The sequence below is a fragment of the Plutella xylostella genome, chromosome 4, assembly GCF_932276165.1.
Source record: "Plutella xylostella chromosome 4, ilPluXylo3.1, whole genome shotgun sequence".
NCBI classification, from domain to species: Eukaryota; Metazoa; Arthropoda; class Insecta; order Lepidoptera; family Plutellidae; genus Plutella; species Plutella xylostella.
The window spans coordinates 10,687,019-10,699,069 of NC_063984.1; the positions used below are offsets into that span (position 1 = coordinate 10,687,019).

The 12,051-nt window shown below is 40.0% G+C and overlaps 1 protein-coding gene across 8 annotated transcripts in view; it reads right to left on the reverse strand.

Annotated features, from left to right (window-relative positions):
- LOC105389728 (GTPase-activating protein skywalker) overlaps positions 1 to 12,051 on the reverse strand; it is a 52,952-nt gene that overhangs the window by 12,530 nt on the left and 28,371 nt on the right. For all 8 annotated transcript variants that reach the window (XM_038121385.2, XM_038121386.2, XM_038121387.2 and 5 more), the window contains exons 4-7: positions 11,030 to 11,234; positions 5,360 to 5,484; positions 1,860 to 2,006; positions 210 to 394 (exon numbers count right to left, since the gene is read on the reverse strand). In XM_038121385.2, coding sequence (XP_037977313.1) covers positions 210 to 394; positions 1,860 to 2,006; positions 5,360 to 5,484; positions 11,030 to 11,234 — 662 coding nt within the window. The remainder of the gene's footprint in view (positions 1 to 209; positions 395 to 1,859; positions 2,007 to 5,359; positions 5,485 to 11,029; positions 11,235 to 12,051) is intronic.

Sequence of the window (12,051 nt, forward strand, 5' to 3'; positions counted from 1 at the left end):
TGGTATGTGTTTTTTTGAGTTTGCAGAACATGACCATTAATATAATAAATAATAAATAAATATAGTTGCCCAGTTACCCCACAACTCTCTCAGCACAAGCTTGCTCCACCAACCCGCACTAGGCCACCGTGGTGGACTAGACCTAACTCAAGCCCCAGGAGTGGGGACGTGATGGGTCATGATGACCATTATACATTGACCCCTCATACCTCAGAGCGCGTATACTGAACGCGGTCCGCAGCAGCTTGGTGGGCGAGGCGGGCATGTTCTTGCAGAACTTGTCCACGGCGTGGTCCACCCCGTTCTTGGTCGCCTCGGCGTGCCACTCCGAGCCGGGCTGGGACGAGTGCTTCTGGAACAGGATCAGGATGGCCAGCGCTACGCGGTAGAACACCTGGAATTGATGGGGGTGAAGCTGTTAGTGATGTTGTAAACGCGAAAGATACTATAAGATATGCTTTAGCTGTACACAAAAAACACAGTTTTTTTTTTTTTAAAACATTTATTTATCCCAATTACATGTTTTTACTTAATTCTATCTAGCCACTATCGGAAACCACTAGGTTTATCTGTAGCAGCGAGTGTTACTGGCAGAAAGTTACTAATTACTTAACTAATTTAAACGAAACAGAGTTACATTACCTACTTAAGTATCTAACCATTAACTTATATATTACAGTTCCTAGATGTCTTATTTTTAACAAGAAAATCTTTTATCTTACCTTTATACTTATGAATATTGCTATTTATATATAGATTCTGAAGGTCGTTAGGAAGTTCGTTGACAATATCCGGCAAAAAATACATCCATATCCTAGTTCCATAAGTGTTATTATATCTAGGCAGTGTATACATGGGCATATAACTTAGCTTACGTAGTCTAGTAGGACGTTCCTTTTTTTTCAGGAATGTTTTATTACAATCTTCCTCGATAAGCGTTTGTAATTTTAGTTTGTCGTATATATCTAAGACTTTACAATAATGGAATAGGATGATGATGATTACAACAAACTTAATCTAACACGTATGTAGTAATGGTGGTCCGTAAAGTGATTTCTCCCAGACAACGTTTGGGTGGAAGTATGTGTATCAAGAATTAAGTTTGTTTAGACCTTTCATACTCTCTCATACAAATACTACTGCGTAGGCAATTTTCTCAATAACAGTTAATTATGTAATTAATATTTAGTTCAACTTTAACCGACTTTATAGCTGCGTTTTCAGGGAGTCCGAATGATACACCTCTACATATTATAAAATGCTATGCTCAGGGTTTCTGTAAATGAGAGAAGTCCATTATTTTCTCGCTGGGAAACTGTTTGCCTATTACAATGTCTCAAATATCACGATCAGACTTCAAACGGCCCAGTAACATTATAGGTGATGTCAATTGAAAAACGTCTAGCTCAGACTTCTGTCTGTTCATGCCACAGTTCAATGACTCATAACGAGGCATATTTCGGTGGTTTCCTTCCACGTGTATCGTTAACCTATCTGATTAACATGACACAGGACGACTTACTTTGGCACCGGATAGACTGATTGTAAGAAAACCAAATCATGCTCAAATACTCATGTGTCAAAAATTATAGCTACAGGTTTTTTATTTTTAAACCCCAAACTAATTTTCTTGTCCTTCAATAGAAAAAAGGAAGTCTCCAGTTTAGTACCAGGCTACCATGAATCGGTAGAACTAGGAAACATCAGGGCGGCTATATTCCACCACTCACCAGTGAAAATACCAGGGGAACACAAAACGATACAAATTGCCCTGATGAATAATGGGACAGGAAGCGGGACACAAAGCGCCGTACGGCAGTCAAAAGTACCAGGCAACCATAAACCCGCACAAGTCTCACCTTAATTCCTTCATGGAAGAAACAGTCCAGTACTCTGACGAGGTGCGGGAAGGGTAGGGCTGCCAGGATCCACCACTGCCAGTCCGCGTAGATGCGCTCTGGCCCGATGGCCCCCGACAGTCTTGAGAGGTGCTGAGCGGCTGACTTCTGCAAACAAGGTGAGGTATGTAATATGTGGTGTGGGGGTATAAAGACAAATGTGTATTTAAAGAAGGCCTAGTATGTAATATGTGTGGTGTTGAAAGATAACTATGAATAAAGTCAGTTTATGTTATTCTATTTAGGCCAAACGTGAGGGTAAATTGAAAAAATCTGATATGTATGTATTCATGTAAAAATGGCAAGTCGTCTTGAAAGCTCTGAGGATAAAACCTATTTCCTAGAATACACTGCCGTTGAATATTCTACAGGTGGACAGATACTGGTCGATCATGTATTTTTATATTTTACCAACTTATAATTGTTTGGAATACCCAATAACAGCGAAATCAGAAAAATTACAAAAATCTTACGATAACTACAAAAAGTAAGTATGTATATTTTAGTTTACCGATAAGCATGCTCGTATCTCTTGTAAAATCAATGGAGAGTCTCTATAATCATTATAAACATCTCAAAATGTAGAGCTACTGTAGATATTAGGTTTGAAGTGCACTTATCATGACGTAAATCGTACGTTTATTTTATGTTATAACTGATAAACAAGTGAAGATGGCAATCACTAGTGTAGGCAAGAAAAATAATTACAAAACCTACTTATACACTCACGGGCAATGAAATAGATCCAGTCTGAAAATCATCAAGTTATTCCTAAACGGAAATGGCTAGCTTAATGAAGCCGTCAGCAATATTGAAGTACATTTAAAAGCTCACTAGAATATTACCAACTAAAAACGTAAAGATTTAGTTCAAATTTCCTATAATTTTAGTAAAAAATTTAGATCATTTAGTGTCGGAATTTTGAAAGTGGAACTGTTTCTTTGCACGTGAGAGTATATGAATTAATAAAATTCTTACTGATGGTAATTATTTATGTTTAAATACATAATATAAATTTGTTGTGGCTACTAATTATAGCTATCATAGCTAGTTTGTTTGATTATAATGTTAGATTTTGCCATAACCTGGAAAACTTCTTCTGCTAATACGAATAGGTACATTATGTAGGTAATTAAAAATCCAATTATGTTAATCACATGTTTATTGTTTAGCGCTTACTGACCTACCAGACCTATCACACAAATATTTACATGTTTACACTAAATGATAAGCAAGAGAATAAATTCTGTTTACAATGTCTTCGAATTAAATTCACTACTCTTTCTAAAAGTGCGTTTTTACACCACAAATCATCTGGCCTTGGTGGTGGCCCTTTGGATTAAATAAGTATGCACTCGAGTAAGCTCTTTTCGAGCATCCTTGCTGGTCAAGTTTCTTCTAAGACTGAGTTTCCAGTAGGTAAACTGTTCATACGTTTTTGGCGCTGCAAATTGCGTAGAGTGAGCGCAAAACTAGCAAACTGTGAACACTTGGCGTATTAACTACACTGACGGGCAATGAAATGGTTCCACTGAGAAACTGAGAAAAGCACCAAATTACTCCTAAACGGAAAAGGTTAGCTTAATGACGCCTTCGAAACACCGAAGTACATTTAGCAGAGCATCAGGTCAGGATATTACCAACTAAAAACGGTAATATTCTGTTGAATTTTTCGATTCAATGTTTTAAAAAAATTAGGCCATTTGGTGTCTGTATTTTGTAAGTGGAACTGTTTATTTGCCCGCGAGTGTATTATTAATCGGTTGAATTCCGTGAAATCAGACACAGCAAAAATCTGTGTATCATGCGATATCGCGACTTCGGGATGCAAAACGTCAAGGGCTTTTTACTTTGTTAGTTTATATCATTATCAGTGTTGCATATGTAAATATACATGAAAGCTTCATCAACGTTCTGGAGGTTCAAAGCTAGGGTCCCTGTGTCGTGATAACCGCTATCATCAATTTATAGCTCTGTCTCTACAATAGCAATTAATTACATTTCACTTCCAAGATATTTGTGTGCTCAACGGTATGCTACTTGTTATCAGTATTGACAACTTTAGTAGGTATACCTAGGTACATACAATTGTACTTTGTAATAAATAGCGGACAATTATGCCATCGAAATGAAGAGCAAAAGAGATAGAACGCAAAGGGTCAATTTATACTAGTACAGAGTCGAAGCGCATCGAAGCGTCTATTCAATACTGAACATTTCAAATACAACATTAACTCCACAGCATAACGCACACATTGCTACTGAGATTTTAAAAAGTCGCGCGCATTCTTCGCGCTTCGCGCATCTACGCGTGACCAACGCAACCAACCATTCGTGCGGCTTTGCTTTAGTTGTGAAGAATTTGACGCTTCGCTGCGCTTCGACTCTGCCCCAGTATAAATTGACCCAAAGGGTTCACATTCGAATGATTTAGGTGCATTAATACCTAACAAAGAATAGTATGTTATAATGGATATCGATCGGCCAAATGTCCTAAGTATTAAACCAAATTGTCATGTAGGGTAAACATTTTCACTCACCCTAAACGAGCGTTAAAACTTTTCTTTACCATCAACAACTCAGCAACTGGACTCATAAATTCAAACAAATGCATTCTCTATTCCTTAGAGATACAAGCGTAACCTAACCCAATATACTTCTCGTAATATATTCAGTTGTACATTTTGGCTAGAAAAACCACATATATTTAGTGCAACAAATGATCGTCCGTCACGCCACGCACCACGACTGCGACGCCCCCTGTCGGACTTATCACACCCCCGTTCGTGTTAGGAAATAAATAATAATGGACGTAAACAGTGGTTTGGTACAAATTTGAGTGTTTTGTAGTTAAAACTTGCTTGGGGACCGATAAGTAGCGTAAAGGTTTTTATATTCATAACTTTAATGTGACTAACCATACGATCTTTTTAGATTGTTTTTGTTTACCCATTATGACTTATGAAAATAACGCTCCAGTCTTGAGGGGGCTATTTACTCCGATGTCCTGAAGTGGGCTATTTACGGGCTCTGTTTTGTTATTGTTATTACACGATGTTTGAGACATAGCTAAGCCTTTATCGGGAAACTTATGTACCTACCTACTTTTATTATAATTATTTCCATGTATGGAATCGATCGTGATTTATTTATTTAAAAGAGAAGCTCTACACTGACTAGATTGCCATTTACTAAATTAATCAGAGGGAAACCCAGAGCTTTTTAACAGCACCCACCCTTCTGAACAGTTACCTACTGAATCGGGAAATCCTGTGGGGTCATCACCACCGACACATTAGCAATAAGCAGCGTCGCCTGTCAAATTTGGCGTAACTTGTATGGATCTGTCGGATGTTTGATAGGCGTATGGATTGTTAATTGCTGTAGTTTGATGTTGGTAACCCCACTAGTCTGATATCAGAGGCTATTCCGTGTGTGTATGTGTGTGTGTCTCCACTTACGGCATGCTTCTTGGCGATCTGCATGACGGTCTTCCAGGTGACCTCGTTGAGCAGCTTGGTCTGCGTGATGAACATCTTCTCCTTGGACGCCACCAGCGACGCCATGCAGTGGTAGCACTCCTCCTCTGGAATACGAAGGGAATGGATTGTTAGAATCAGAGTTTATTGTTGATACGATGAGTAAGAAGAAAAGGAAGTTCGATACGATGCAGGAGGATACAACAGGAGGACAAAAATATGTCTTCAGGAATAGTCTTGGAACCATTTTTCATTTCTGTCCATTATGGGCTGATGATATGGTATGTGTTTCTGAACACAGACATTTGTATGAGGACCGAAATCTTTGAATGATGTGTCCCCTCTGGCTGCATAACACAGTTGCAGATTGTGTAGTGTGGTATGCAAAATAAATAATTATTGGTATTGGCATTTACTTTTCCTCTTTACTGGTAATAATATATTATGCATCCAATGAATATTAAATGGCGAAAATGACTTAACATTATGCAAACATAATCATTACAAAGCTTAATTTTAGGGCTTTATTATTCGATAAAATTACACCTTTAAGTAGAAACGGCACTTTAATTGGCCTTCTTTCTGTCGCAATGTTTTATTGAGTAATTCAGAATCCATTCATGATTTTAACGAGCTACTGAATTACATTTCCGTTCTCAATCTGTGCCAATCTGCCACTTTACTAAAGTAAAGTTTTGCGATACAACACTACACAGATGTCTAGAATAATTAAACCTATGAAACAGTTAGCACGTAAACTACAATTCAGCATACGGGATCCTATTCCCGCAGCCGATCAATTCGCAATCTAGATACAAAGGGGGTCAATTACAATCGCACAGAGGCGCTGGCGGCCGCACCGGGGACAGCAATTAACGCGGAGGCACTCAATCAGCGCCCATTCAGCGCCGCCGGGATCCAATCATACCCGACTACTCGAGCGAAACTGTTCGCGAATGTATTCATCACCCGACAATACAACCCCGTGTGACCCTACACCCAATCTGACGTGACACCAGCGAACAAAGGAAAGATATCGCTTGCATAAATTATGTCACCCGCAACGACGCAACAACACAGCGTCAGATACGAATCAGAAAACAACAAGACGAATCGCCAAACATCAACGAAACAGAAGTTGTGTGCCGGTCACATTGTTCCACGCGTGTGCCAACTGTAGATCAATACGCGGAGAGGGCCGCTGGCGGCGCGCCAAACACTAAAACTCGCCGGGTATAAAACCGCTGTTTTTATACAAATTGTAATGTTATTTTTTTCGCTTCGGTTCGTTCGCCGATAGCACAGTGACTTGTCACTCGGTGAACTCTGGTCCGGCGGGAACCGGCTCGCGATAGCCCCCTCAAGGACGGCCCGATGTCAACAAACATCGATTGTTTTGGGCGTCACGTGAGCGGAGCTGTCAGTTGGCGCGGTCAGACTCGCCTGACTGATACGCGCCACTATTTATATCCGGCAACTAAATATTGCATTGGCCTCTGCCACCGAGGGCTAATTCAGAACCTTTTGGACACATTTGTGATGCTAGCGATAGTGCGACGGACAATACAACAGCTGTTGATGAATATTCGGCCAAATTTGTTGCTCGAATTAATTGGAACCAATAAACTCAGTCCAATTAATGAACGTATAAATAAGACGGTCAGTTTATGGGCCGCTGATAACGGACTTATTATGCAGCCAATCCCAATAAAATTACAGACAACAGACAACAAATTTGAGAGAAACATTGATATCTCTCGTATTGTTTACTCGGAGCGCGGACATTACCGCGATTACTATTGTTAGATAGCGATGGTTATGAAAATAGCCGATCGCATAATTGTTGACGACGCGGAATCCTGTTTTATCGAGTTTGTGTTCGCAAACTATGTACGAGAGTTTCATTATTAGCTCGTAAAGTTCCGTAACGAAGGGACCGTAATGCGTCCGACCTGAAAGTTGGTGCTTAACTTGTTATTTAGTTAGTTCGCAACATCGTTAAGTAGACTACCAACGCTATATTGTCTATTACTTTTATGATCGAGAACGCAATCTTATAAGAACAGAAAAGTTTTAACTACTTTCACCTTTACACCGAGAAAGGGCATAGGGGTATCTAAAAGACAGAGGGTAACTGCTACAAAACAATACTACTGTGACCACCTCCAAAACAGGAATCATTCGAGGCCAAACACCACCCATACATGGCTATAACACTCCTTCAAACAAGACAAACAGAACGGCTCCATATTATCCTGCTACGTCCAAAACAAGACAATAAAATCTGTTACGAGAGCCGACACTAGTCAAGGAAGTTGTCACTTTCCGCGCCATCCGTTGAACAAATAGTCTGTCTCCTCTGGCCCGTCTCCCTGCAAACGACGCTTCCTACGACACACTTCAGGGATTCTTGGAGCTGGTAGAAACAGGACAACTAACAGATGTTTAGTCGAAGTCTAATGAAGTGTTGGATGTCGGGTTTCCAGTGGTAACCATTAATAGACCGAGTAGTGAGGGAAGGGAACCTTTTGCTTTTCTTCTTTATTATCATTATCATCAAGCTTTACTCCTTCTTGTTATATATTTTGGTCTGCTATTACGCCAGTTCTTTTGATTCTGATGGATCAGTTTTTATTATCATCATCATGAGCTAATAGTCCCCTAATACTGGACATAGAGCTACAGAGTGGAAATAGATAATTACATTATTCACATAACATAATCCGCTGTGCCCCAATTTTTGAGCAGCCACTCTGTTACGAGACCATTAATTTAAATCATACTCAGAGTAAAGAGACACTTGGTAGCAAGAGTGGATTTAAATTGAGAAATTACACGACTCGTTATGTCATAGTCATATTATGTACTGTCCATTACAGGCCAAACTTGAGATAATGGCAAAGAGACCAGCAATTGGGACTACGGCAATTTATTAAATTAGTAGCTCATACAGAATTTAAGAAGATAATCTGACTGTGGTCTTGAATACCAAAAAAAGCAAAGGTGGTTTTCAAAGAAACCTTGCTCCCTTGCACATGAAAAACAACCCGTTTTCACGTTTTCACTGCAACGTGAGAGGAAGTGTATGTAATTGGCATCACAGCGGACGCATCGCAAATCTGTGGCATACCAATGACGGGACACGGCGGACCGCTGAGACATTCCAGACCCTATTACCGAGATGAAGAGCTCAATTTAGATTCCAATAATGCCGATCAAGGGTACTGGAGGTACCGGACGAAAATGGACTCTATGTAGTTGGGAATAGGGGGCTGTTTGTGGAAAGGTGTGTGTAGTAGATGTGGTCTTCTGTCGTGGTGGTCAATTATCGCCCCCCGCTCATTACTGCATTAGTGCGGTCTGCGGGTTGATTTTGCGACGCCTGCGCAGGACTTAGAGGATCTATGCTTATGTAACAGGTGTCGTATGTATGGATACATGCATGTGTTTTAATTTTATGAGGGCATATCTATTCTGCGTGTGGTTTTTTGGGATGTCTTCTGACGTCATCATGAATGTCCTATATTTCATCAAAATCGGTTTTTCTATCCAAAAGTCTATGTACTGCTGTGATATTTATCATATATTTTATAAACAGTACCATTTCCTTAAGAATAACAATCTGGATCAAAGGATGGTAATGAGAGTATGTTTCACTTCTAATGGCGGTCCGAAAGTTCAATAAAAGTTTACTGCTGAAAGTTTATTGGATGGGTAAATCGAGCATTGCTTAGAAACGGTTCTGGGTTCGATTCAATAAACGACCAAGGTCATAACCCAGCGATTGCAATGCGGAGGAAAGATATAAAAAGAACGATATAAGTAAATAAAAATATGACTTCTTTAATCTAAATATTTAGTACGGTTTAAAAATAAAGCAGCCATAAATCACTGCAAGAATTTTAATCTAAATTCGGCTAGTAATTTACGGCCATGCCTGTCGCAGCCTTTACTGGACATTCCTGTTGGTGGCGCCAAAACACCTTGCCTATCCATTTAACTCCCGGTTTCAGAACTAAGAATGTCAACGAAAGCTGGACTCATGTATCTATGACACCTAGCCAAGCTATTGGCTGAAGGCTTGTGGTCGTGAGAACTCATCGGTCATCGAATCTTCGGCAGATCACGGCAGATGTGACCGTCCCACTGCGATTTTCCTTTCATAGAGCAACTACATGAATATTATTCATAAAAGTGTGTAGAGTAATGTGTAAAATAAAGCCATTACAAGCGGCGAGGTGGACATTAGATTAGTTTAATTGCCGCGTGATTCCTGCCAATTGACGAGCCCAGGTGACGCCATATCAACACTTTTTATTAGGCTGTTCTGTGGTAATTTACATAAATTACAACGAAACTAATAATCGTTCACTTGGGGTTTAGGCATTGATCTGTTTTAGCCCTACCTAACCCAACTATACAAAATTTAGTATTTAATCTTCAGAACAGACAGTATTTGACTTTTTTGGAATCGAAAACTCGGCGTGCATATTTGCATAATGTTCTTTTCCGTTACGGACTTTTATGCGTGAAGGAGAGAATGTACAGATAGATTTTAGGAATACGTACACCTCTGGTAATCATGAGTAATACAAGATTACTATACTGATGGAGACAGACCTCTACGAATGAAATCCATAACATCTCTCTCTACACACAACCCCTGACAAGGTACCTAACATGTATTTTGTAGCTCACGTAGTTTCGTTATTCACGAAGACATAATCTCATACTATACAAGACAATTTTGAAGGAGATTTTACAGAATAATGAGCACTGGCACATCGCAGTGTTTATTTTTGGGATTTTCACGACACACGATACGAAAATATACCAAAGAATAAACGAGATTCACACCTACATGGTAAAAATCTGAGCAGTAACTAGTCTATATGAGCATATATTATGCCTGAAGGCTAAACTATAAAACCTCAAGATTTCCAATACATACAGAAATAAACGAAAGTAATTTAAAACCAGGTAATTTATCATAACATTTCCCAGCGGTCATTAAGAAAGCCAAGAAACAAACATAGATAAAACCACGGCTGGACAGCTTCGGCCGACGGGTTTACAGCGCAAATTTATTACACCAAAACCCAACTCTCATAATATATTTGCATCACCAAAGGCTCCTTGAAAGTTATTATGAAGTCTGCTTCCGAATTATTACTCTTTGCTCTTACGAAGCTTGGAGTTGAATCAAACAATCGACAGTGCACGCGCCAGAAGGAAAGTAATAAAACGGAATACATTATGTTTGCACGAATAGAGGGGATCTTTCCGCTCATATAAATTCCATCCGTGGATTTGGGATGTACGAACATCGCAAGCTATGTGTATATTTGGTTTGAAAACTGCTAGCACGAGTATGAATATATCCCAGTATCCCTGATTAAAAAAGCACAATAGTTTATCACTTGTGTCCATCAGAAAGGTGATAAACTCGCAGGCTCAAGATGATAACTACCTTCCGACTAGACACTACTTATAACTTATAAGAAACCTAAATCGCCGATCGCCGATCGCCGATCGCGGTATAGTGGCGCTTGTCTGCATAGATAAAGATGCGATGCTGTAGGACTGCGTTACTGGCTTACTCTATCTTCGCAGATAATTTTCTCTTACCACAATCTCCAGCCACACACTCACCGGGCATAAAGTGCAGCAGCGCGGCCGTGATGGGGTACAGCGAGGGGCTGTACGTGATGTCGGGACACGCGTAGCCGAGCACCGACACGACGCGGTCCGCCACGGCGCGCCCCTTGCGCGTCAGGTGGTACCCGAGGCAGTGGGTGGCCTCGACGAAGGGGGGCAGCATGATCGGCTTGTCTGGCAGCTCTACTGTGCCGAACACCTGGGGGTGGGAGAAGAAAAGTTATTTGTTATGTCCAAACGCTTGTTATTTGTTATCTCTAAACTATCATTATCTCATAAATAATTTTGGGCATTAGATGGGCAAAGTTTGTGACTCGGCACGTCTTGAGGGAGACATAATTATGTCTAAGAAGCCAACTCTCTCACCTATGGAGACGAGTGCAAAACACGATGCAATTCATGTATGATCACTTATTACCTCACGTTACTGACTGGCAGCTGGGGGCATTTAAGAGAAATGGATCATATAGATGCAATGAGAATTGGCTTTCATCAGACAACTAAGTAGGCTTACGATTATGATAACAGAAGTAAAGTGAATCTCCACTATCGTATACAACTATACGTCATCAAAATTACAGCTTGGAAACTTCAACAGTTCTCATTGAGAGTGCTGAATACTCTGCCTTCACAAGAGGTCCTCGAGAAAGGACGGACGACGGGACACAATGTAGGTCCCGCAGACAAAGGACTTGCATTTTAAAAGAGGCCCAGAAACTGTGTCAAGCTGAACTCGAGGAAAGCACTGGAGTAAAGTAAACTTATTAAGAAAAGAAAAAAATAATAAAAAATGTTGAATTTATGTTCGCGTGTAATCTAGTTGGTTTTTCAGCGAAGGATTCCGTTAAAGTTTCTGTAGCAAAGCTTTAATGGATTAAAAGTGCTTTGATGAGCTTTCAGCAAGAACTTTCCCGGTTAATCGGATTGCGGCTTCGCTTTGAGCTCAAGTTGAAATCTCGCTTCAGGCATAAAGGAATTAAAAACAAACTATTTCAAAACGAATTTTTAATCCATAA